The sequence below is a fragment of the Lithobates pipiens genome, unplaced genomic scaffold (genome assembly GCF_037356315.1).
Source record: "Lithobates pipiens isolate NorthernLeopardFrog02 unplaced genomic scaffold, aLitPip1_a1.2 Scaffold_19, whole genome shotgun sequence".
NCBI classification, from domain to species: domain Eukaryota; kingdom Metazoa; phylum Chordata; class Amphibia; order Anura; family Ranidae; genus Lithobates; species Lithobates pipiens.
In genome coordinates, this window is record NW_027507764.1 from 574,017,280 (window position 1) to 574,042,068 (window position 24,789).

At 45.4% G+C, this 24,789-nt stretch overlaps 1 protein-coding gene across 1 annotated transcript in view; it reads right to left on the reverse strand.

The window, feature by feature from the left end:
• Positions 1-10,820: 10,820 nt before the first annotated feature.
• Positions 10,821-24,789, reverse strand: part of LOC143997657 (uncharacterized) — a 230,127-nt gene continuing 216,158 nt past the window's right edge. Inside the window, exons 34-36 of the mRNA XM_077493378.1 lie at positions 22,358-22,540; positions 15,187-15,264; positions 10,821-13,496 (exon numbers count right to left, since the gene is read on the reverse strand). Coding sequence (XP_077349504.1) covers positions 13,309-13,496; positions 15,187-15,264; positions 22,358-22,540 — 449 coding nt within the window. The 3' untranslated portion in view covers positions 10,821-13,308. The remainder of the gene's footprint in view (positions 13,497-15,186; positions 15,265-22,357; positions 22,541-24,789) is intronic.

The window sequence follows — 24,789 nt, forward strand, 5'->3', positions numbered from 1 at the left end:
CTTGTCAGACAGGGTTACCCTATCTGGGCTACCAAGAATAAAAATCCAGAAAGGAAAAGGTGGCATAGAGAGCACCAGACCAAAAATCAGTCCAAAGAAGTTTTAATCATTAATGAAATAATTGAATAACACAACCGACATGTTTCAGGGGTCTGAACACTCCTTCATCAGGACTTATATGTTGTATGTATTCTTGAAAAAATTTGGAAACCACAATTATTAAATTAAATTGATATACAATTTGTATGAAAGATAAAATATCCAAAATGGGTTGGGCAGTATTATTATTACCTATGCAGATACTGCTTCCTAATGCATTTCACTGCTTTTTTTAGTAGAAGCAGATAACTAGCAATCTCAGGAGGCATTCAGATAGAAGCCCCCATATTGCTTATACTTTAAAGGAAATGTATAGTCTATTCAATAATATGTATACATGTAAGTGTAAGAAATATGTTATTCATGATTTAAAAAAATGCTGTTACTATGTACTGTATATTCTATATGTATATATGTACAAGAGGCAGCCATATATGCTTGCTACATAAGCAGGCTCTGCTTCCTGCTTTACAATATTACACAATGGTTGTATTATTTTACTGCTATTTCTCACAATGCCAGTCTAGGAGTTGACTGACCAATTGAATGCCATTCTATCCTTATGTGGTTGATATTTTAAAATATCAATTTTCATCAATTTATAAAGTATGGGCAAACCTATTTTGCCATACTTCTCTTCTGGGTTACAGGAGAGCACATCCTTATGAATTAGTTGACGGTGGACTAAAGTCAGCTATTGGCTTACATCGCTGAGCTACTGGAGGCTCTGGAAGGATCCCAACAATAATGTCGGGATCCACCCAGATATTTAATCTTCAGCTGGCTCAGCCTCTCAGTAAGTCACTAAGAGCCAGAGCCAGCCACTCCCACCCCCTGCCCAGCCTGGTGCTCAAGAGAGCCAGAGCCAGCCACTCCCACCCCTCCCCAGCCCGGTGTTCCAGAGAACCAGAGCCAGCCACTACCACCTCCTCCCCAGCCTGGTGCTTGGGAGAGCCAGAGCCAGCCACTCCCACCCCTCCCCAGCCTGGTGTTCCAGAGAGCCAGAGCCAGCCACTCCCACCCCTTCCCCAGCCTGGTGCTCCAGAGAGCCAGAGCCAGCCACTCCCATCCCTCCCCAGCCTGGTGCTCCAGAGAGCCAGAGCCAGCCACTCCCACCCCTTCCCCAGCCTGGTGTTCCAGAGAGCCAGCCACTCCCACCCCTCCCCAGCCTGGTGCTCCAGAGAACCATAGCCAGTCACTCCCACCCCTTCCCCAGCCTGGTGTTCCAGAGAGCCAGCCACTCCCACCCCTCCCTAGCCTGGTGCTCCAGAGAACCAGAGCCAGCCACTCCCACCCCTTCCCCAGAGAACCAGAGCCAGCCACTCCCATCCCTTCCCCAGCCTAGTGTTCCAGAGAACCAGAGCCAGCCACTCCCACCCCTTCCCCAGCCTGGTGTTCCAGAGAGCCAGCCACTCCCACCCCTCCCCAGCCTGGTGCTCCAGAGAACCATAGCCAGTCACTCCCACCCCTTCCCCAGCCTGGTGTTCCAGAGAGCCAGCCACTCCCACCTCTCCCCAGCCTGGTGCTCCAGAGAGCCAGATCCAGCCACTCCCACCCCTTCCCACGGCCTGGGGCTCCAGAGAGCCAGAGCCAGCCACTCCCATCCCTTCCCCAGCCTGGTACTCCAGAGAGCCAGAGCCAGCCACTCCCACCCCTCCCCAGCCTGGTGCTCCAGAGAACCAGAGCCGGCCACTTCCACCCCCTCCCCAGCCTGGTGCTCCAGACAGCCAGAGCCAGCCACTCCCACCCCTCTCCAGCCTGGTGCTCCAGAGAACCACAGCCAGCCACTCCCACCCCCTCCCCAGCCTGGTGCTCCAGAGAGCCAGAGACAGACACTCCCACCCCTTCCCCAGCCCGGTGCTCCAGAGAACCAGAGCCAGCCACTCCCACCCCTTCCCCTGCCTGGTGCTCCAGAGAACCAGAGCCAGCCACTCCCACCCCTCCCCAGCCTGATGCTCCAGAGAGCCAGAGACAGCCACTCCCACCCCTTCCCAGCCTGGTGCTACAAGAGAGCCAGAGACAGCCACTCCCACCCCTTCCCAGCATGGTGCTCCAGAGAGCCAGAGCCGGCCACTCCCACCCCCTCCCCAGCCTGGTGCTCCAGAGAGCCAGAGCCAGCCACTCCCACCCCCTCCCCAGCCTGGTGCTCCAGAGAGCCAGAGACAGCCACTCCCACCCCTTCCCAGCCTGGTGCTCCAGAGAGCCAGAGACAGCCACTCCCACCCCTTCCCCAGCCTGGTGCTCCAGAGAACCAGAGCCGGCCACTCCCACCCCTCCCCAGCCTGGTGCTCCAGAGAATCAGAGCCGGCCACTCCCACCCCTCCCCAGCCTGGTGTTCTAGAGAACCAGAGCCAGCCACTCCCACCCCTTCCCCAGCCTGGTGCTCCAGAGAACCAGAGCCAGCCACTCCCACCCCTCCCCAGCCTGGTGTTCTAGAGAACCAGAGCCAGCCACTCCCACCCCTCCCCAGCCTGATGCTCCAGAGAACCAGAGCCAGCCACTCCCACCCCCTCCCCAGCCTGGTGTTCTAGAGAACCAGAGCCAGCCACTCCCACCCCTCCCCAGCCTGATGCTCCAGAGAACCAGAGCCAGCCACTCCCACCCCCTCCCCAGCCTGGTGTTCTAGAGAACCAGAGCCAGCCACTCCCACCCCTCCCCAGCCTGATGCTCCAGAGAACCAGAGCCAGCCACTCCCTCCCCTCCCCAGCCTGATGCTCCAGAGAACCAGAGCCAGCCACTCCCACCCCTCCCCAGCCTGATGCTCCAGAGAACCAGAGCCAGCCACTCCCACCCCCTCCCCAGCCTGGTGTTCTAGAGAACCAGAGCCAGCCACTCCCACCCCTCCCCAGCCTGATGCTCCAGAGAACCAGAGCCAGCCACTCCCACCCCCTCCCCAGCCTGGTGTTCTAGAGAACCAGAGCCAGCCACTCCCACCCATCCCCAGCCTGGTGCTCGAGAGAGCCAGAGCCAGCCACTCCCTCCCCTCCCCAGCCTGGTGCTTCAGAGAACCAGAGCCAGCCACTACCACCCCCTCCACAGCTTTCTACATAAGCAGGCTCTGCTTCTTTCTGAAGAAAACAAACTGTAATGCCGTGTATACGCGATCAGAATTTCGGCCAGCAAAAGACCGATTAGAGCTTTTCATCAGAAATTCCGATCATGTGTATGCTCCATCGAAATTTAGCTGGCCGAATTCCCGCCAGCAAAAATTTGAGAGCAGGTTCTCAATTTTTCAGACGGAAAAACTTTCTATCGGAAATTCTGATCATGTGTATGCTCCATTGAAATTTAGCTGGCCGAATTCCCGGCAGCAAAAATTTGAGAACTACTCCCGTCGTACGTGTTGTACGTCACTGCGTTCTTGGCGGTCGGAATTTGGTGTGACTGTGTGTATGCAAGACAGCTTGAGCGAAATCCCGTCCGAATTCCGTCGGGAAAACCATCAGAGCTTTTTCTGACCAAAATTCCGATTGTGTGTACGCGGCATAAGACGCCTTTTGTTTTGATGCAAATGTAATGTACTGAGCTGATTTAAAGTGAAATTTTGGTTGGGGCTTTGAAAGGTAAGTTTCCTTACCCTTTGGCAACCACGCCCCTAAATAGGTCTAGACTGCCCTCCCTCCTCCCAGATGGGTTGGTTCCTATCCATCTACTAGCCCCGTAAAAAGCCTATGGGTCCAAACTGCGCAGGTGTAGACGTTGGCTCAGGAGGAGCTATGTAATCAATGCCGTGGAAACACATCAACAACAAACCAAATTGAGCGCTGTCCCCAATATTCCTGATCCTGCAATCAGCAGTCTATATGTATGTATGTACTCCTCTCTAGGTGTGCCTGGGCCTTGGAGCAAGGCAAATATACCGTTTTTGGGAGGGGCAAGATCTGCTTAGAAGGGTGGGGGGGGCAAAAGTGTAAGGAAAGTGTGTTAAAAAGAAGGGATGGAATAAAGCTGAGGTGTAATACAGAGCTCCCTCTACTGGTAAACCACACATCTTTATATTTAATATAATAACACAAATATATAACAACAATTTAAAGATCACATAAAAAATGTAAAACAAATACTGCAATGATAACTCTGTGTGCTCATTGGGATAACACTATACATTATTTTTAAGCCAGAAATGCTGAAAATATTTCTAAATATATAAATATTCACTAAAGGGAACACATTTGCATAAAATATAGTACAGTAGGCAAGTCAAAATATGTCCTTACAGGTAAATATGAGCATGAAATTTCAAAATATATATTATGGTCTCCCTTTTTGTATGAGCGACAGGAGGCCCTGTTATGAAGGTTAGCAATCAGTTGTCGGCATCTGCATAAGCATTTGACATTTACACAATGCCGGAATGTGGTCGTGTCGCCTGTTAAATCCAAACGACCATGGGGGTTGATTTACTAATACTGGAGAGTGCAAAATCTGATGCACCTGTGGATAGAAACCAATCAACTTCAAACTTCAGCTTGTTTCAGTTAAAGCCACATTCGTGGGGGAAAAAAAATAGCAAATAAAGAAAAAATAATATACCAATCACAAAAGAAGAATGGAGATTGAGGATGGCCTCACAATATGATAAATTAAATTACACATAAAACCTTACATAGCACACCATCATCCCGAATATGTATGGAATGGATTATTTGAAACTTCTGGTCTCCAGCCAGAAGTGTCAACGAGAACTGTGAGCAGGGGGACTATTGCGGTGCACCTTTAGACATATAAAAACATTGAAAAAACAATTATATAAAATAATTTTGTCTCAATTTATTTAAATATAAAAGCATTAGACAATACAACATATCAATAGCTCATGGGGGAAGGTAAGGTATTTCAACTAGTTTCGCTTGTCAGCTTCTTCAGGAAATACATACATCTAGAAATATACATATGAAACACAAATAGATCAACAATAGAAAGCAGTGGCGTAACTAGAACCTTCAGGGCCCCGATGCAAGAAACCCCAGCCAGGGCCCTTCCCTCCGAGTCCGGTGGTGGAACTCCAGGGCGTGGTCACAGGTATGATCTTTGTGAGCCCTGTAGTTCCACCACTGATATCAGTAGTTTTTATCTATTTTTTTTTTTTACATTTTTAGGTGCCCCATTGGGGGACTGTCGCTAGGCCGGATTGGGCCCCCCGTCTCCAGAAGAGATGAGGTCCTTTTCTCCAGGGCAGATGAAGTTACTGCCCCCAGGTGAGAAGGGGTCCCTGTCCCCAGGGGAGGTGGGGGTCCCTGTCCCCAGGGGGATATGGAGGGGGTAGGTAGTAGTGTGTGCTAGCTGCCTATGCTCCTGCTGGCCATATGTAGAGGGGGCTGCATGGGAACCCTGCATCACAGGGCCCAGTTGCGGCCACGACTGCTGCACCCCCTATAGTTACGCCCCTGATAGGAATGTAAAGTGACCTTGAATAACAACAAAACAAAAGGGAGAGAAAAAACATTTTTACAATACAGATAAACATCTTCAGAGTCTTCGGCCCAGGACAGCTCAGACAAGCCAGGGGGAGCCTCCCCCAGCGACTGGGAGAGGTATTAACCCCGACACAAGCCGATATCTACATAAAGATATTTATATTAAGCTCACTGGTTTATAATCTAGCCCCGGAGCATTTTACAGGTGGTGACCTGATGTGAACTTCGTGTACTTGACTTGGTCCTTTACATTTCTATTGTTGATCTATTTGTGTTTCATATGTATATTTCTAGATGCATGTATTTCCTGAAGAAGCTGAGAAGCAAAACTAGTTGAAATACTTCACCTTCCCCATGAGCTATTGATATGTTGTATTGTCTAATGCTTTAATATTTAAATAAATTGAGACAAAATTATTTTATATAATTGTTTTTTCGATGTTTTATATGTCTAAGCCCCCGTACACACGGTCGTAGAATCCGTCGGAATGTGTCCTATCAGACCGTGTTGTCGGATAATTCGACTGTGTGTGGTGTGCATTGGACTGTTCCTGTCGGAATATCCGTCGGACCAAATTTTCCAACTTGTTGGAAATATTTTCCGACAAACTGGTCCGATAGGACATACTCCGATCATGTGTAGAGAATTCCGATCGGACAAAGTGCCACGCATGCTCAGATCAAATTCCTAGACCAAAGCTATTGGCTACTAGCCTGAACGTAGTCCCATCGTAACTAAATTACGTCATCACATTATATTTTATATAATTGTTTTTTCAATGTTTTTATATGTCTAAGGTGCACCGCAATAGTCCCCCTGCTCGCAGTTCTCGTTGACACTTCTGGCTGGAGACCAGAAGTTTCAAATACTCCATTCCAAAAGAAGAATGGAGAAAGGGGCTATGGACTTTCTAGGCACTATTACAAAGGATTTCATTGTTAAAAAGATATAATTTTATTTACTGAAAAAAAAAACATTTACATAAATAAATATTTCAAATATTTATTTATGTAAATGTTTTTTTTTCAGTAAATAAAATTATATATTTTTAACAATGAAATCCTTTGTAATAGTGCCTAGAAAGTCCATAGACCCTTTCTCCATTCTTCTTTTTTTAATACAATTCAGGACGCGGCACGCTTATTTACCTATTGTGTATCCGCCACACCACATGGTGTATTGATACACTCAACCCCCCTCCTTTTTAATATACCAATCACGGCACTACCTACCTGGAGTTTGCATGTTCTCCCTGTGCCTGCGTGGGTTTCCACCGGGCACTCCGGTTTCCTCCCACTCTCCAAAGACATGCTGGTAGGCTAATTGGCTACTGTCCAAAAAATTGGCCCTAGTATATGAATGGGGACTTTGGATTGTGGGCCCCTTGAGGATAGGGACCAATGTGATGCAATGTACAGGGATAGGGACAATTGTAGACACTCACCCAGGTTGAACTGGATGGACATGTGTCTTTATTCAACCTTACTAACTATGTGACTATGTAATACAGCATATACGATTGCAACACAAGTCATATTGTAATTGAATGTTATTAAAAATGACCTTTCCTTTTCAATCTGAAGCCGCTGTCATTTTTTGAAAATGAAATATGGCTACCTGGAGTTGTTCTGCACACAGCATGTTTACTGACCACTCCCCAGAAACATCATTTCCTGCTTGTGTGATTGGCTCACCAATCTTCCTAGAAGTCTGCCTAAGATACAAATCAGATTTCAGGCATCCCCTGCAACAAAAATATTATTTTTGGTGAGATATTTCCAATAGGAACACGTCTAAAGGGATGCAGGACCAGCAAATTTCCTCATTAGTGCTCTGCAGCTGCACAGCTGGTTGATAATTATGAAACCCTTTCCATCAGACTCTCTCAGCACAGAGGAACAAATAATTTCTTCAGAATAACAAAAGGTAGGAATCTGCAATAAAGGTTGTTATAATCCTTGCAATGTACATAGATCACCCAATGGGGAATGTTTTTTTTTTACCCAACAAAAGTACAGTTACTATTTAAGCTTTGACAAAAAAAAAACCTGGAAGCTAATTGGTTTCTGTGCAGAGCTGAACCAGATTTTACACCATGCAGTTTTAGTAAATCAACCCTATTGTCTACAGAAGCTCTAAAATTCAGAAATGTATTGCTATTGAAAGACCCGGATAATACTGTACTTTTTTTTTTTTTTTTTCAAAAAAGTACAAGGCCAAAAAAAAAAAAAATGCATGTAAAAAAGGCTATCCATGTGAAATTTTTTGGAGTCAGGAGTTCTCTTTTAAACCTAAAACACACAAGATATACTATATAATAAACTGTAAGCACCATATTTATGGAAGGCTTACACCTTCCAACACACTCACAAAAAAAAAAAAAAAAAAAGATCAAATTTTAACAAATAACTTATCTTCAGTCCTATTTTATAGAGCTATAGCAAATAATATTCCATAGAAACATAAAAAGACAAGCAGAAACTGGGATAACCCAGGATCTAGTTTCCCCATGCTTCTGCTAGTAGGTTCTAATACTCTCCCGGTCTCGGAACACTCATTATATTCTATGTGAGAAAACGCAACGTATACGAGGGCCTTGGTGGGATAATAACACAGTACAGAACAAGGTTATTAGTAGGATGTTATTGCCGTAGATGAAATAGCTATTTATGTATCAGAATACAAGTGGGAATCGGGATAATGAGAAGGTTTAAAATAATTTACAAGGGTAATGAAAATACATTTTTAGTGGAAGTAGTTGGCTTAGGCTTCGCCAGTAGGATGTGTTGGGTATGGATGAAGGATATTGGGTGATACCTGTACAAGAAAAAGTTACTAAAGTTTTTTTTGTGTACTTTGTTTTCTAACATATCAGAAAAGGTACATTTTATTCTTTTAGATACTGGTTGTAAATAAAAGATCATGATAAGTTTTTTTTTTTTTACAGACTGGATAAGGTCTAAATGAGTGGTCTCCAAACTGTGGTTTGTAGTTTGGATACAGCCCTTTGCTCAGCTCCATCCAGCCCTTGGAGCACTTTTCGTTCCACTGATACAAGGCACTAATCCTTCCACTGACACAAATAGTGGGGCATAATTCCTTCTACTGACACCAATAATGGGGCACTATTCCTCACAGTGACACCAAAAATGGGGCACTATTCCTTCCACTGATACCAATGGTAAAGCATAATTCCTCCCCTTGACATCAAAGAAGAACAATAATTTCTCCCACTGACACCAACAATAGGGTACTATTCCTCCAATTGGGACATTCTTTCCACTGACACCAATAATGGGGCATTATTCCTTTCCCATGACACCAACGAAAAGGCACTATTCCTTCCACTCATATCAATGATAGGACCACTGACACATACAATGGAGCATAATTCTTGCCACTGAGACCAACAATAAGGCACTATTCCTCCTACTGATAGCAATGATAAGGCATAATTCTTCCCATTGGTACCAATGATGAAGAATAATTCCCCCCACTGACACCAATACTAGTGCATTATTCCTGCCAATGATGGGACATAATTCCTCCTATTGACACCAATGGTTGGGCATTATTCTGTGCACTGACCCTAGTGACAGGGCAATAATTCTCCCACTCATAGGACATTATTCCTCCCACTGATGCCAATGATGGGACACAATTCCTCCTATTGACACCAAAGATTGGGCATTATTCTGTCCACTGACCCCAGTGACAGGGCACTATTTCTTCCACTGATAGGACATAATTCCTCCCAGTGACACCAATGATGGAGAATAATTCTTGCCATTGACACCAACAATAAGGCACTATTCCTCCCACTGATACCAATAACGGAGCACTATTCCTCCCACAGATATGAATGATGTGGTACTATTACTCCTTCCATTGACCACAAGCATTATGTAATTTTTGTACTCCTACCACCACCAAGCCTGAGGCATTGTTTACTCCCACTGCCCTCTGAACATTTTCTTCTCCTACTCCCACTGGCCACAATGTTGGAGGCTCCTGGTCTAAATAAACCTATTTAGAGTGGGTAATGACATGAAAACCAAAGCCCTGCTGGGATTAGCACCTTGATATAAGATCCCATTATAAAAAAACTCCATTTTCATTAAAGCCCAACTCCAGGATGAAAAAAAAACAACAACTTTGGTCTGTATTTATATCCACACATGTATTGCAGACACCTTATTCCAGCAATTCTCAATCAGGCTTCCGTAGAACCCTAGGATTCCCTAGGAGAGGTTTTTAGGGTTTCTCTTAGCTGTGGTTATGTCACCTCAAATCTGGTGTTGCCTGCATAATTCTGAGTTCAAATGGCTAGCAGCATGAGATCAGTGATCTTTTTAGCTAGTTGTAAGGATGGCCTTCTGACCACCCCTGCAGGGGGGACATTCTTCCCACTGACCACCAGTGTAAGGGACATTCTTCCCACTCACCACCAATGTAGTATTTTTCCTATTGACCTCCAATGAATTGCATTCAGCAGGGGTTCCTAGTGACCTGATAATTAGTTCAAGGAGTAAACATTTTGTGAAAGGCTGCCTCTATACAACCATCATAGAATGTATAGATGTTGATTCAGAATTAGAGGTGTGAAAGTTATAGAACCAACTACAGTAGAGTGGTCCCAAAACTTTCAAACCTCCCATTCTCTTCTTGGATAGTCAACAACATCTGTCTTGATAGTTTCTGTGGTAACTGAATTTTGATGCCTGTTCTACCTGTGTGGATATAAATACTTAGGGGTGGTCCTGTTAGTCATTAGAAGAAGCCTCAACATATGTCCAGTTGAAGGTGACCAAGGCAAGGCAATAGGGCTAAATACACTAGCCGGCTATCATGACCACAAGACCAAACCCCATCAGTTTTGTTCACAACACCAGAATATTAGAAGATAGATGGAAAGAGTTTATTCAGAATGATGGCACAGGCCTCAGCAAGTTAGACATACCTACCTTAGAGAAATGTCTGTGAAGGTTCTCATTTATCCAGGTCATGGTGTAGCTCAGTGATAGTGAACCTTGGCACCCCAGATATTTTGGAACTACAATTCCCATGATGCTCAACTACACAACATGAGTTCATGAGCATCATGGCAAATATAGTTCCAAAACATCTGGGTGCCAAGGTTCGCTATCACTGAGCTACCCCATGACCTGGATAAATGAGAACCTTCACAGACATATCTCTAAGGTAGGTATGTCTAACTTGCTGAGGCCTGTGCCATCATTCTGAATAAACTCTTTCCATCTATCTTCTAATATTCTGGTGTTGTGAACAAAATTGATGGGGTTTGGTCTTGTGGTCACGATAGCCTGCTAGTCTATTTAGCCCTATTGGTTGCCTTGCCTGCCTGGTCGATGGCATTATACTCTTTTTTATTAAAATAAAACCGAAGGCAGCTTAAAGAACCAATGAAGTAAATGTAAATACAGTCACTAAAATCTTTTATATCCTTAACATGTTAATGTCATTTCAAAGTCATTTTTTAATGCTCTTAAATCTTCAACATTTGTTAAAGTAATATGTGGTGATCCTGACATGAAGGGTCCTTTTTGTTATAGGTAATAGTAGTTAGTCACATTTAACCTTGTTCTGTAACAATAATGCCCCGTACACACAGTCGGACATTCCGACCCCAAAATCCGGTGGATTTTTTCAGACGGATTTTGTCCTAAACTGGTGTTGCATACACATGGTTGGACAAAGTTGTCGGAAAATCCAATCGTTCGGAAAGTGATGACGTTCGTTTGTTACGACGGGACTACGTTGAGGCTACTAGCCAATAGCTTTGGTCTTGTAATTTGATCTGAGCATGCGTGGCACTTTGCCCGATGGGAATTCTCAAACAATCAGAAAAAGTCAGATTGGTTTTTTTTTGTCAGAAAATTTGAGATCCTGCTCTGAGTCCGATAGAGCCCACATACGATGGGATTTTCCAACAATATAATCCGATCAGACCTTTTCCTTCTTAATTTCTGACCGTGTGTACAAGGCATAAGGATTATTGTAGTTTATCCAAGCCACGTCTTCGCTTTTAATAAGTATCAGGAACATACCCCAGCATTTATATTCCTATAGGTAGTACAGGCACCATAATCCAACACCTTCACTCCTACACCTTACAGTGGATGTAAACCCTCACATATACCCAGTGAAGTGAACAGCCTCAGATGATACACAGAGGTGAAACAAATCTCCCTACATAAGTTTTACATGTATATCTGCTATCTTCAGCTTTATATATACTTTATAAAGATAAGATTGTGTTAGGAGATTTTCTCTTCCTGTTCAGCACTGCAGTGAAGCCTGGGCATACAGCCAAGTAAGCTGATTGGAGGAAAGGCACACGCCCCCCTCTCCTCATAGGCAGAGACTTTCAGAGCTGTTCGTTGAATCGTTCAGCTCTGTGACAATCTATTTATAACATCCTCCCCAACACAAAACTCCGGCTGCTTTTAACACATGAAATGGAGAACTTGTCAGAAGTTATCAGGCTGATAACAGAAGAACGGAGCAGGAGACAGCTACAGGACATAGTGCTTTGACGAGAGAGAGAGAGAGAAAAAAAGGTTCTAGGTTCTAGGACTGGATAATGGTGACTGAGATACCTGTGTATCTATAAATGCTGGGGTATCTTCCTGACACGCATTTAAGGCAGGCCATACACGGTTCAAATCTTGGTCAATTCAGCAGGAACCAGCTGCAATTCGAACCATGTATTGGCAGGCTGCATGTACCAAGTTGGGCACAAGCAGAATGCTGGGTTTTACCTTCAATTATAGTAGGCAGCTGCTATAGAAATTTGCTCAATTGCCCCATCAACACAAAGCATTGATGCCGGAATCCCTCCTGCCGGGCAATTGTCTTCTCCTGGCGGGGACGGCTCCCCCCACCCCCTCGTCCCCCATGGAGAAGACAATGGCCCAGCAGGAGGGATTCCCGCATCAACACTGTCTGTTGATGTTCAAGCGAACCTGTGGTTGCAGGAAAGTAATTTGCTCCGTCTATGGCAGACCTAAACGGAAGAAGTGGCTTGGGGAAACGACATTACACAAGTAAAGTTGAATGTGACTAACTACTACTAGCTTTACAATAAGACAGATAAATGAGAACCTTCATAGGCTACAGGGTGACACTGAAAATGCTCTATCTCTGTCCCCCAAATTCTTTCCTGAATTGTCACCCTATCGATTTCCAATGTCGCCCTTGTTATCTAATGCAGCTGTGTAGCAAAGACGTGGGTGTCTGGATCACATTTCAAATATCTGTGAGTCAAAACAGTTCTTCCAGAGCTACAACTGTGGCTCTTTGGCTGGAGTTGCCCTTTCAGTAAACCCAAGAACAAATAATGACAAAGCACCACTGGCGGCACGGTGGCACCTTCTGTTGACAGTCGAGGAGAAACATTGGTCTCAGAACTCCTGTTCTTAGATCCATCCCACTAAGGCATTGTGTTGGAACATCTGCTGTGAACTGTCTCTAAGGAATAGATTGCACTTTCATCTTTTTTTTTCCTTTATCCCCAAAAATATGTGACACGCATAATCTGAAAACACAAAAAGCCATGACCGACCAGCAGTTACTGTTGGTTTCAACCATTACAAAAAAAACAAACGTATGCCTTGAAACTGAATTGCTTCGCCTTAGGTGGAGCTTCCTCGGATTCGGTGATGCCTGTCAGGACCCTTCATTTTGGACGTGTCTCTTTTTCTTTCTTTTTTCTTTAACAGCAAAAAAATTCAAGTTTCAGTCTCAAGTGTTCATGAGTCTCCATTGGTCTCACCGCCCTTTGACATTACCAGGTCTGGATCCCAGGCTAGCAAAGTATGCGCATTGTGATGGGTCACACTGTCCATTGGGGCCTGAAGGGCCTGGAGGTCCAGAAATTCCTGGTAACCCTGGTTCACCTTGAGGACCTGGGATCCCTGGAATTCCATCTTTCGCATAGCCGGGTTCTCCGGGAATACCTAAAAGGAAAGCATAATTTTTCAAAAATCATTTGCAGGATTTGGAGCATTCTAAAGGGTTTCGGGAGATGAGAAAACATTTCAAGGGGAACTATTCTGATTTCATTAACAGAACAATAAGTTTTATAATATGGATTGCTGTCTGTATGGGACATCAGTATATGTTCAAACGGACATCAAGTGAGATACAGCCGATGGGAGGACACTCAGGCAGGTTAAACATCAGCTCACACAGTTTAGGGATAGCCATACCATACCAAGTCTAGGGAGATCGTGGCTATCAGGATTGTCGTTGGTTTTCCATCAATTATGGTGTTTTGGCACCCAAGCCTTTTTGACTTGAGAGGTATAAGCTCCTTCAAATCCAACCTTTCTGGTAAGCCTTCAAAAAATTGGTGGCAGTTTCTTCACAAGATTTCTTCACCCGTTGACCTGTATTTATGTCTACTGGTCCATATTTATCTATCACTAGACCAATTGGTCTTTACTGCTTTTTGTCAGTTATCACATGGTGGACATTTTCACTAACACCATTTATATTTATGCATTTATTTATTTTTTTCTATATAAGCGCTGCATTATTTTCTCTACGACTTATGGCCGGAATACACAGTTAGAAAATCGGCCGATCATTCGACAGCAGACCAACGAAAAAAGCGTTCGTTGGTCGAAATCGTTGCCCGGATTAACCCATTGAAAAAAATCATTAAAAGAGCAATCAATTTAATACGTAGTGTTTTACTTTTCACGCACAAGTGGAAGTGATATAGTGTGCGTGTGACCTTGTAGCCTTTCCGCTCATGCGTGCTAACGTTTGAGAGATTTTTTTTACTGATGACCATCACACCAACAAATACAATATCATTCCTTGTCAAACGATACGACACAATTTTTCCATTTTCTCAATCAAATTTTTCGTTCACAATATTGATCGGGTATTACTTGTTAGGCATCAACGAGTAGAAAATCTGCTGATCGTTCCCAGAACGGAAATTTTCGGCTGATATTCCTATTGTGTATTTCTGCTATAAGCCCGTGGGAGGATGAACAGCGTTAAGAGGGGCGTGGCTTGAGAGGAGACAAGTGAAAGCCGATTCTTTACACATTGTGACTGGTCTGATTGCCAGTGTGCTGCTCCCTATCCTTTTGATGGTCCGTCTAAGCAGACCAAGCAAGCCCTACTGGATGCCGGTGTTCTGCCCAATTGAGTCCGACCATCGATATGTGTCCGTTCCGTACTGCGCATGCGCAGTACGGAGCAGACGAAGCTTCGGAAAATCTCCGAAGCTGAACGGCGCCTGCGCCGTGAGTGGAGGAGGTAGCCCCACTATCCAAGCGGACATAGGGTTTAGAATTTTAGAGGGCCCCTCGCGGGCGAGCTTCGCTCGCCACGCTTCGGGCTCGGCCTCGCTGCGCTCGGCTCTTTTTTATTCTAACTCTATGTCCACTTGGATAGTGGGGATAGAACCTGGACTCACGGCGCAGGCGCCGTTCGTCCTCGGCAATTTTCGGAATCTGTGCTCCTGTGTACTGCGCATGCGCAGTACGCAGAGGACAGCATCTGATGGAGGACCCTATTTTACAAGACACCGGCACCCTCTAGCATCTAAGCCATTGGATTATCACATGTTAGCGCTTGGAGCGGCTCTTTTTGTTGTTTCTTGTGTCACAGAAAAAAAAAATTACATACCCGGAATTCCTGGAGGTCCTATTTCACCTCTCTGTCCAACTCCGAATTCTCCTCTCTCACCCTTAGCGCCCCTTTCACCTGCAAAATACATCACAACATATACCGGTTATTTCAAAGATGTTATTGGTTTTTGAGGCACAAAACACACGAATGGAAGCAATCTAACAAAGCTTATCACAGTTACACATAGCTCCCAACTATCCCTGATTTCGGTGGACTGTCCCTGATTTGGAACAAAGTCCCTCTGTCCCTGTTTGCTCCCCATTTGTCCCTCATTGTGGTCTGATCTATATAGATGTATATAAAATGCACTTTTGAGCTTTTAAAAAGTGTTTTCCGGTGCTAAACCTTTCATCCAATTTCTAAATTGCTATATTTGTAAATTTCAAAAGCCAGTATAAAGGAATAGTAGTGGTAAAAAAAAAAAAAAAGTGGGATTAACTAATCATTTTTTGTATAATTCTCCTTTAAGGGGGTGTGGCAGGGGGTGTGCCTTATGCCTACATACTTTTACTAATAGCCTCATCGCCATCTCAAAAGTTGGGAGGTATGCTGTTACATTTAGATTGTTTTATAGCTTTATAGCTATTGTTTTATACATTTTCTCCAAACTTTCTAAACAAAGGGCCAGTTTACTATTCTTCAAACTTCAGGGGGGTCCAACTGGGGCTAGCGGGAGTAGAAAATGTCATGGTGTCAGTGAAAGTAAACAAGTAAGCAAAGAGAGCACACAAGCCTGCTCTCTTTGTTATTGCATTAGTGGGAGGAATAGTGTCCCATCATTGGTGAATGGTGACAGTGGAAGGAATAGTGTCCCATCATTGGTGTTAGTGGGGGGAATAGTGTCCCATCATTGGTGTCAGTGGGAGGAATAGTTTCCCATCATTTGTGTCAGTGGGAGGAATAGTTTCCCATCATTTGTGTCAGTGGGAGGAATAGTGTCCCATTATTGGTGTCAGTGGGGGGAATAGTGTCCCATCATTGGTGTCAGTGGGGGGAATAGTGTCCCATCATTGGTGTCAGTGGGAGGAATAGTTTCCCATCATTTGTGTCAGTGGGAGGAATAGTGTCCCATTATTGGTGTCAGTGGGGGGAATAGTGTCCCATCATTGGTATCAGTGGGGGGAATAGTGTCTCATCATTGGTATCAGTGGGGGGAATAGTGTCCCATCATTGGTATCAGTGGGGGGAATAGTGTCTCATCATTGGTATCAGTGGGAGGAATAGTGTCCCATCATTGGTATCAGTGGGGGGAATAGTGTCTCATCATTGGTATCAGTGGGAGGAATAATGTCCCATCATTGGTATCAATGCGGGGAATAGTGTTCCATCATTGGTGTCAGTGGGAGGAATAGTGTCCCATCATTGGTGTCAGTGGGAGGAATAGTGTCCCATCATTGGTATCAGTGGGGGGAATAGTGTTCCATCATTGGTGTCAGTAGGAGGAATAGTGTTCCATCATTGGTGTCAGTGGGAGGAATAGTGTCCCATCATTGGTATCAGTGGGGGGAATAGTGTTCCATCATTGGTGTCAGTAGGAGGAATAGTGTTCCATCATTGGTGTCAGTGGGAGGAATAGTGTCCCATCATTGGTATCAGTGGGGGGAATAGTGTTCCATCATTGGTGTCAGTGGGAGGAATAGTGTCCCATCATTGGTGTCAGTGGGAGGAATAGTGTCCCATCATTGGTATCAGTGGGGGGAATAGTGTTCCATCATTGGTGTCAGTAGGAGGAATAGTGTTCCATCATTGGTGTCAGTGGGAGGAATGGTGTCCCATCATTGGTATCAGTGGGGGGAATAGTGTTCCATCATTGGTGTCAGTGGGAGGAATAGTGTTCCATCATTGGTGTCAGTGGGAGGAATAGTGTCCCATCATTGGTATCAGTGGGGGGAATAGTGTTCCATCATTGGTGTCAGTGGGAGGAATAGTGTCCCATCATTGGTGTCAGTGGGAGGAATAGTGTCCCATTATTGGTATCAGTGGGGGGGGGAATAGTGTCCCATCATTGGTATCAGTGGGGGGAATAGTGTTCCATCATTGGTGTCAGTGGGAGGAATAGTGTCCCATCATCGGTATCAGTGGGAGGAATAGTGTTCCATCATCGGTGTCAGTGGGAGGAATAGTGTTCCATCCTCGGTGTCAGTGGGGGGAATAGTGTCCCATCATTGGTGTCAGTGGGAGGAATAATGTCCCATCATTGGTGTCAGTGGGAGGAATAGTGTCCCATCATTGGTATCAGTGGGAGGAATAGTGTTCCATCATCGGTGTCAGTGGGAGGAATAGTGTCCCATCATTGGTGTCAGTGGGAGGAATAGTGTCCCATCATTGGTGTCAGTGGGAGGAATAATGTCCCATCATTGGTGTCAGTGGGAGGAATAGTGTCCCATCATTGGTATCAGTGGGAGGAATAGTGTTCCATCATCGGTGTCAGTGGGAGGAATAGTGTCCCATCATTGGTGTCAGTGGGAGGAATAATGTCCCATCATTTGTGTCAGTGGGAGGAATAGTGTCCCATTATTGGTGTCAGTGGGGGGAATAGTGTCCCATCATTGGTATCAGTGGGGGGAATAGTGTCTCATCATTGGTATCAGTGGGGGGAATAGTGTCCCATCATTGGTATCAGTGGGGGGAATAGTGTCTCATCATTGGTATCAGTGGGAGGAATAGTGTCCCATCATTGGTATCAGTGGGGGGAATAGTGTCTCATCATTGGTATCAGTGGGAGGAATAATGTCCCATCATTGGTATCAATGCGGGGAATAGTGTTCCATCATTGGTGACAGTGGGAGGAATAGTGTCCCATCATTGGTGTCAGTGGGAGGAATAGTGTCCCATCATTGGTATCAGTGGGGGGAATAGTGTTCCATCATTGGTGTCAGTAGGAGGAATAGTGTTCCATCATTGGTGTCAGTGGGAGGAATAGTGTCCCATCATTGGTATCAGTGGGGGGAATAGTGTTCCATCATTGGTGTCAGTAGGAGGAATAGTGTTCCATCATTGGTGTCAGTGGGAGGAATAGTGTCCCATCATTGGTATCAGTGGGGGGAATAGTGTTCCATCATTGGTGTCAGTGGGAGGAATAGTGTCCCATCATTGGTGTCAGTGGGAGGAATAGTGTCCCATCATTGGTGTCAGTGGGAGGAATAGTGTCCCATCATTGGTATCAGTGGGGGGAATAGTGTTCCATCATTGGTGTCAGTAGGAGGAATAGTGTTCCATCATTGGTGTCAGTGGGAGGAATAGTGTCCCATCATTGGTATCAGTGGGGGGAATAGTGTTCCATCATTGGTGTCAGTGGGAGGAATAGTGTTCCATCATTGGTGTCAGTGGGAGGAATAGTGTCCCATCATTGGTATCAGTGGGGGGAATAGTGTTCCATCATTGGTGTCAGTGGGAGGAATAGTGTCCCATCATTGGTGTCAGTGGGAGGAATAGTGTCCCATTATTGGTATCAGTGGGGGGGGAATAGTGTCCCATCATTGGTGTCAGTGGGAGGAATAGTGTCCCATCATCGGTATCAGTGGGAGGAATAGTGTTCCATCATCGGTGTCAGTGGGAGGAATAGTGTTCCATCCTCGGTGTCAGTGGGGGGAATAATGTTCCATCATTGGTGTCAGTGGGAGGAATAGTGTCCCATCATTGGTATCAGTGGGGGAATAGTGTTCCATCATTGGTGTCAGTGGGAGGAATAGTGTCCCATCATCGGTATCAGTGGGGGAATAGTGTTCCATCATTGGTGTCAGTGGGAGGAATAGTGTCCCATCATTGGTATCAGTGGGGGAATAGTGTTCCATCATTGGTGTCAGTGGGAGGAATAGTGTCCCATCATCGGTATCAGTGGGAGGAATAGTGTTCCATCATCGGTGTCAGTGGGAGGAATAGTGTTCCATCCTCGGTGTCAGTGGGGGGAATAATGTTCCATCATTGGTGTCAGTGGGAGGAATAGTGTCCCATCATTGGTGTCAGTGGGAGGAATAATGTCCCATCATTGGTGTCAGTGGGAGGAATAGTGTCCCATCATTGGTATCAGTGGGAGGAATAGTGTTCCATCATCGGTGTCAGTGGGAGGAATAGTGTCCCATCATTGGTGTCAGTGGGAGGAATAGTGTCCCATCATTGGTGTCAGTGGGAGGAATAATGTCCCATCATTGGTGTCAGTGGGAGGAATAGTGTCCCATCATTGGTATCAGTGGGAGGAATAGTGTTCCATCATCGGTGTCAGTGGGAGGAATAGTGTCCCATCATTGGTGTCAGTGGGAGGAATAGTGTCCCATCATTGGTGTCAGTGGGAGGAATAGTGTCCCATCATTGGTGTCAGTGGGAGGAATAGTGTCCCATCATTGGTGTCAGTGGGAGGAATAGTGTCCCATCATTGGTGTCAGTGAGAGGAATAGTAACCTGTTGTCTGTGTCAGTGGCAGGAACTACACCCCACCGTTGCTGACAGTGGAGGGAATAATGCCCAAAGGGTCGGATAAAAACAAGCAAAGGGTCGGATCTGGGCCGCAGTTTGGAGACCACTGTTTTATAGGATGTAAGGTGTCTGGTAGAACAAGGTTGAAGCCGATCCAGCAGTACAATACAAGGTCCACATGTAATGTCTGGGCCCCTGTCCTCTGCAACGCTGGGCTCCATAAACACACTGTTCTGTGTCTCCCCTGCAGCTGTGCTTCTCATAGACAGCTACAGAGCAAACGTTGTTTGCTTATGTCAGTGAGGGAGCAGGTACTAAACAACAGCACAGGGAGTAGGGAGGTGGTGCTATGCTCGATTGTGATTGGCTTCATACCAAGGAGAGGGTGGGTGCAGTGGGGGCGGGTCTTTAAGCCAATCACAGTCAATCATAGCCCTGCCCCTACTCTAGAGGCCATCCTTTAGTACCCGTCCCCACCTGTCCCCTCGTAGATGCCCATGATAAGCACAGCTGTAGGGGAGACACAGAAAAATGAAATTACTTCTGTTCTTCTTCTGGACTTTTCACAGTACTCAGGATACTGCAACTCCAGACCCCCCCTCCTCCTATTCCCAAGTCCAGTAGGTGGGGCTACGAGTAGCTGTAATTCAGCTCCGCCTAAAGGAGTTCATGGGTCAGTAGTGAGGCGGAGTTCAGAGGTCTGTAGTAGGTGAGGTGGAGTTCAGGGGTCAGTAGTAAGTGAGCTAGAGTTTAGGGGTCAGTAGTAAATGAGGCAGAGTTCAGGGGTCAGTAGTAGTTGAGATGGAGTTCAGGGGTCAGTATTAAATGAGGAGGAGTTCAGGGGTCAGTAGTAAGTGAGGTGGAGTTCAGGGGTCAGTAGTAAGTGAGGTGGAGTTCAGGGGTCAGTAGTGAGGCGGAGTTCAGAGGTCTGTAGTAGGTAAGGAAGAGTTCAGGTGTCATTAGTACGTGAGGTAGAGTTCAGGTGTCAGTAGTAAGTGAGGTAGGATTCAGGGGTCAATAGTAAGTGAGGCAGAGTTCAGGGGTCAGTAGTAAATGAGGTGGAGTTCAGAAGTCAGTGGCAAGTGAGGTGGAGTTCAGGGGTCAGTATTAAGTGAGGTGGATTAAGTGAGGCGGAGTTCACAGGTCAAGTAGTAGGTAAGGTGGAGTTCAGAGGTCAGTAGCAAGTAAAGTGGATTTCAGGGTCAGTAATAAGTGAGGTGGAGTTCAGGGGTCAGCAGTAGGTGAGGTGGAGTTCAGGGGTCAGTAGTGAGTTGGAGTTCAGGGGTCAGTAGTAGATGAAATGGAGTTCAGGGGTCAGTAGTGAGGTGCAGTTCAGGGGTCAGTAGTGAGCTGGAGTTCAGGGGTCAGTAGTGAGGTGGAGTTCAGGGGTCAGTAGTAAGTGAGCAAGTGATCTAGAGTTTAGGGGTCAGTAGTAAGTGAGGCGGAGTTCAGGGGTCAGTAGTGAGGTGGAGTTCAGAGGTCAGTAGTGGGTGAGGTGGAGTTCAGGGGTCAGTAGTAAGTGAGACAGAGTTCATAGGTCAGTAGTAAATAAGGCGGAGTTCAGGGGTTAGTAGTAAGTGAGGTGTAGTTCAGGGGTCAAGTAGTAGGTGAGGTAGAATTCAGGGGTCAATAGTAAGTGAGGTGGAGTTCAGGGGTCGGTGCAAATGAAGTGGAGTTCAGGGGTCAGTAGTAAGTGAGGTGTAGTTCAGGGGTCAGTAGTAAGTGAGGTGTAGTTCAGGGGTCAAGTAGTAGGTGAGGTAGAATTCAGGGGTCAATAGTAAGTGAGGTGGAGTTCAGGGGTCGGTGCAAATGAAGTGGAGTTCAGGGGTCAGTAGTAAGTGAGGTGTAGTTCAGGGGTCAGTAGTAAGTGAGGTGTAGTTCAGGGGTCAAGTAGTAGGTGAGGTAGAATTCAGAGGTCAATAGTAAGTGAGGTGGAGTTCAGGGGTCGGTGCAAATGAAGTGGAGTTCAGGGGTCAGTAGTAAGTGAGGTGTAGTTTAGGGGTCAAGTAGTAGGTGAGGTAGAATTCAGGGGTCAGTAGTAAGCGAGGCGGAGTTTGGAGGTCAGTAGCAAGTGAAGCGGGGTTCAGTAATAAGTGAGTTGGAGTTCAGGGGTCAGTAGTAATTAACAGAGAGTTCAGAATTCAGAAATAATAAATGGTCACCTTGACTTTCAGACTAATGTGGTGCAGTTTTCCCACACCATGAGTGCCATGCAGTGTTCCTGCAGTTTTCGTGTGGGTTTAGCTGCGCTTTGCCATAGACTTCTATTATATCCAATGGTCTTGATGCGCTTTCTAAAAGCGCACCAAAACCACTCTTTCGGTTTTTGTTTTCAGAAAGTGCACCAAAACCGTGCAATATAATAGAAGTTTATGGCGAAGTGCAACTATCCCACACGGAAACTGCAGGTACACTGCACTGCAACCATGTAAACCATATGGCATTAGTGTGAACGCATCCTACTGGGGGGAGGGAAGACCAAAAGCATATCTTATGGATACAGGAAGGCTTTTGTTTTATGTAATCTCTCCCCTTTAAGCCCCTCCCACTGTAAACACAATTTGGCTACACCCATCATTCACAACGGCTTTGGGGTGCACAGCTATGATCACATACACAAACATAAGAGCAGCCACCGAACTTAGGCTCAAGTAGCTTACACTGAAATGTTTTTTCTTTTGATGCATCAATTAGTTCTTCCATATTTTCCCAAGAAAACAGCATAAAATAAATAAACTCATTGGTATCTACAAACCTTTTGGACCCACTGGTCCTGCAGGCCCTTCGGGTCCCATAAGTCCTGGCATTCCTGGTTCTCCCTGTGGCCCTGACCTGCCATCGTTTCCATCCTTCCCAGGAGGTCCTGGAGGTCCCGGCCTGCCCTGAGCTGATTTGATAGGTGCTGGCTGCATCTGAGCCATGAGGTAGGCTAATTTTGCTAAAAAAAAAAAAAAAAAAGAAAAAAATAGAACAATAAATAAATATATTCCATCATAGGTTGCCTTCGATTTGATTTTCTTAATATGGAAGTAAAATAGAGCAACCGATTTACTGATTGGAAAGGTTTTTCCTGATTTCGCAAGGTGTGTTTCAGAACTGAAAACCTAATTTTTAAAAACATTTTTATTTAAAATGCAAATATTGGCAGAAGATTCTGCATATGCTGTGATTTGGTAAGATTACTCTATCCCCTGTGTCTTAAAAGCTATCACTGGAGATCCTTTCCATCGTAAGCCTTGATTTGTTTGCAAAGATCCAGTCTGCAGTCTACAATGTGAAGAGCAATGTATCAGCAGACAAGGACGGAGAACCGGGAATGCGCTGCTGTATGCACATTCTGTTGGCTCCCATAGAGAACAATTGGACTTTTACAAGAGTGCTTTCATTCTAAGAAGATGGTCTCCTTATTTCATATACGACCAAGAGCTAATGGTAGAGGGGACTTCATTTTCACAGGTGGACAAAGTCATTCATTGAGCCCAATTGGCCTTGTATTCGGCAGCTTAAAAAAACATTTAAGCCCCGGACCAATTTGCAGCCAAAGGACCGAGCCCCTTTTTGCGATTCGGCACTGCGTCACTGTAACTGACAATTGCGCGGTCGTGCGACGTCGCTCCCAAACAAAATTGGCGTCCTTTTTTTCCCATAAATAGAGCTTTCTTTTGGTGGTATTTGATCACCTCTGCGGTTTTAATTTTTTGCGCTATAAACAAAAATAGAGTGACAATTTTGACAAAAAAATTAATATTTTTTACTTTTTGCTATAATAAATATCCCCAAAAAATATATAAATTTTTTTTTTCCTCAGTTTAGGCCGATACGTATTCTTCTACATATTTTTGGTAAAAAAAAAAAATCTCAATTAGCGATTATTGATTGGTTTGCGCAAAAGTTATAGCTATTTTACAAAATAGGGGATAGTTTTATGGCATTTTTATTAATATTTTTTTTTTTACTAGTAATGGCGGCGATCAGCAATTTTTATTGTGACTGCGACATTATGGCGGACACATCGGACATTTTTGACACATTTTTGGGACCATTGTCATTTATACAGCGCTCAGTGCTATTTAAATGCACTGATTCCTGTGTAAATGACACTGGCAGTGAAGGAGTTAACCACTAGGGGGCAGTATAGGGGTTATGTATGACGTTATGTGTTTTTTTTTATTGTAGGGGGGGCGTGGCCTGGCATGTGACGTCACTGATCGTCTTTCCCTATAACAGGGAACAGACGATCGGTGACAGCCACAGTGGGAAGCACGAGGAGAGGTTTGTTTACACAGACCTCTCCTCGTTCTTCAGCTCTATGACTCGATCGCGGGACACCAGCGGCGATCGGGTCCGCTGGTCCCACGGCCACAATCACGAAGCACAGGACTGGGTCGGGAGTGCGCTGCCAGTGGCGTGCTCCCGACCCACGGCTGGGCACTTAAAGAGCAACGTACATGTATGTGCTTGTGACCAGCCGTGCTATTCTGCCGATGTACATCGGCGTGAGGCGGTCCATAAGTGGTTAACAGGAAGATGGATCCCACAGAGGGGAACATACCTTGGAGAGATCCAAATGTAATAGGTCAAAGAGAGTGCCAAATAAAAAATAAAAGTCTTTATTGTCCTACTGGTTGCAACAAGCAGGTCAAAAGACAGCCAGCATGTTTCGGACCCACACAATCCCTTCATCAGGGCAGGGTGAAATGGCAGAAAGTTACATGGACTTAAAAGTACTCCTAAGCAGACTAAGCTGCAGGGAGAGAACATTATAAGCAACGGTCAGTGCTGGTGTTGATATGAGAAGTAGCAAGTCAAGTCTGAACTAGTCTATTGGCACAAAAACTTGCCAGATGTTGAAACTGGAGGCCGTCTTGGGCTTAATATAAAGCACATACGCACCGGAATCAGATGGAGAGGGTAGCTGGTGGTTTCCCCACCCCCTTTCCTTTCTTCTGAGAGAGTCTTACCCCTTCGACTCCCCCCCCCACACACTTTTTTTTTTTCTTTTTCTCTCTCTTGCACCTCTCCCAGGTCCGATTTCCCTCCTTCCCTTTCTTTTATTTCTTACTACTTTAGTGATACAGGGCAGGGAGGCTGTCAGTGGGCCTGATTGGCTGGCTCCTATCCTGACGCCTCGCTGAGCCTGTCGTTCAAACCGAGTATAATTACTTTTTACGTCCCGTACACACGATC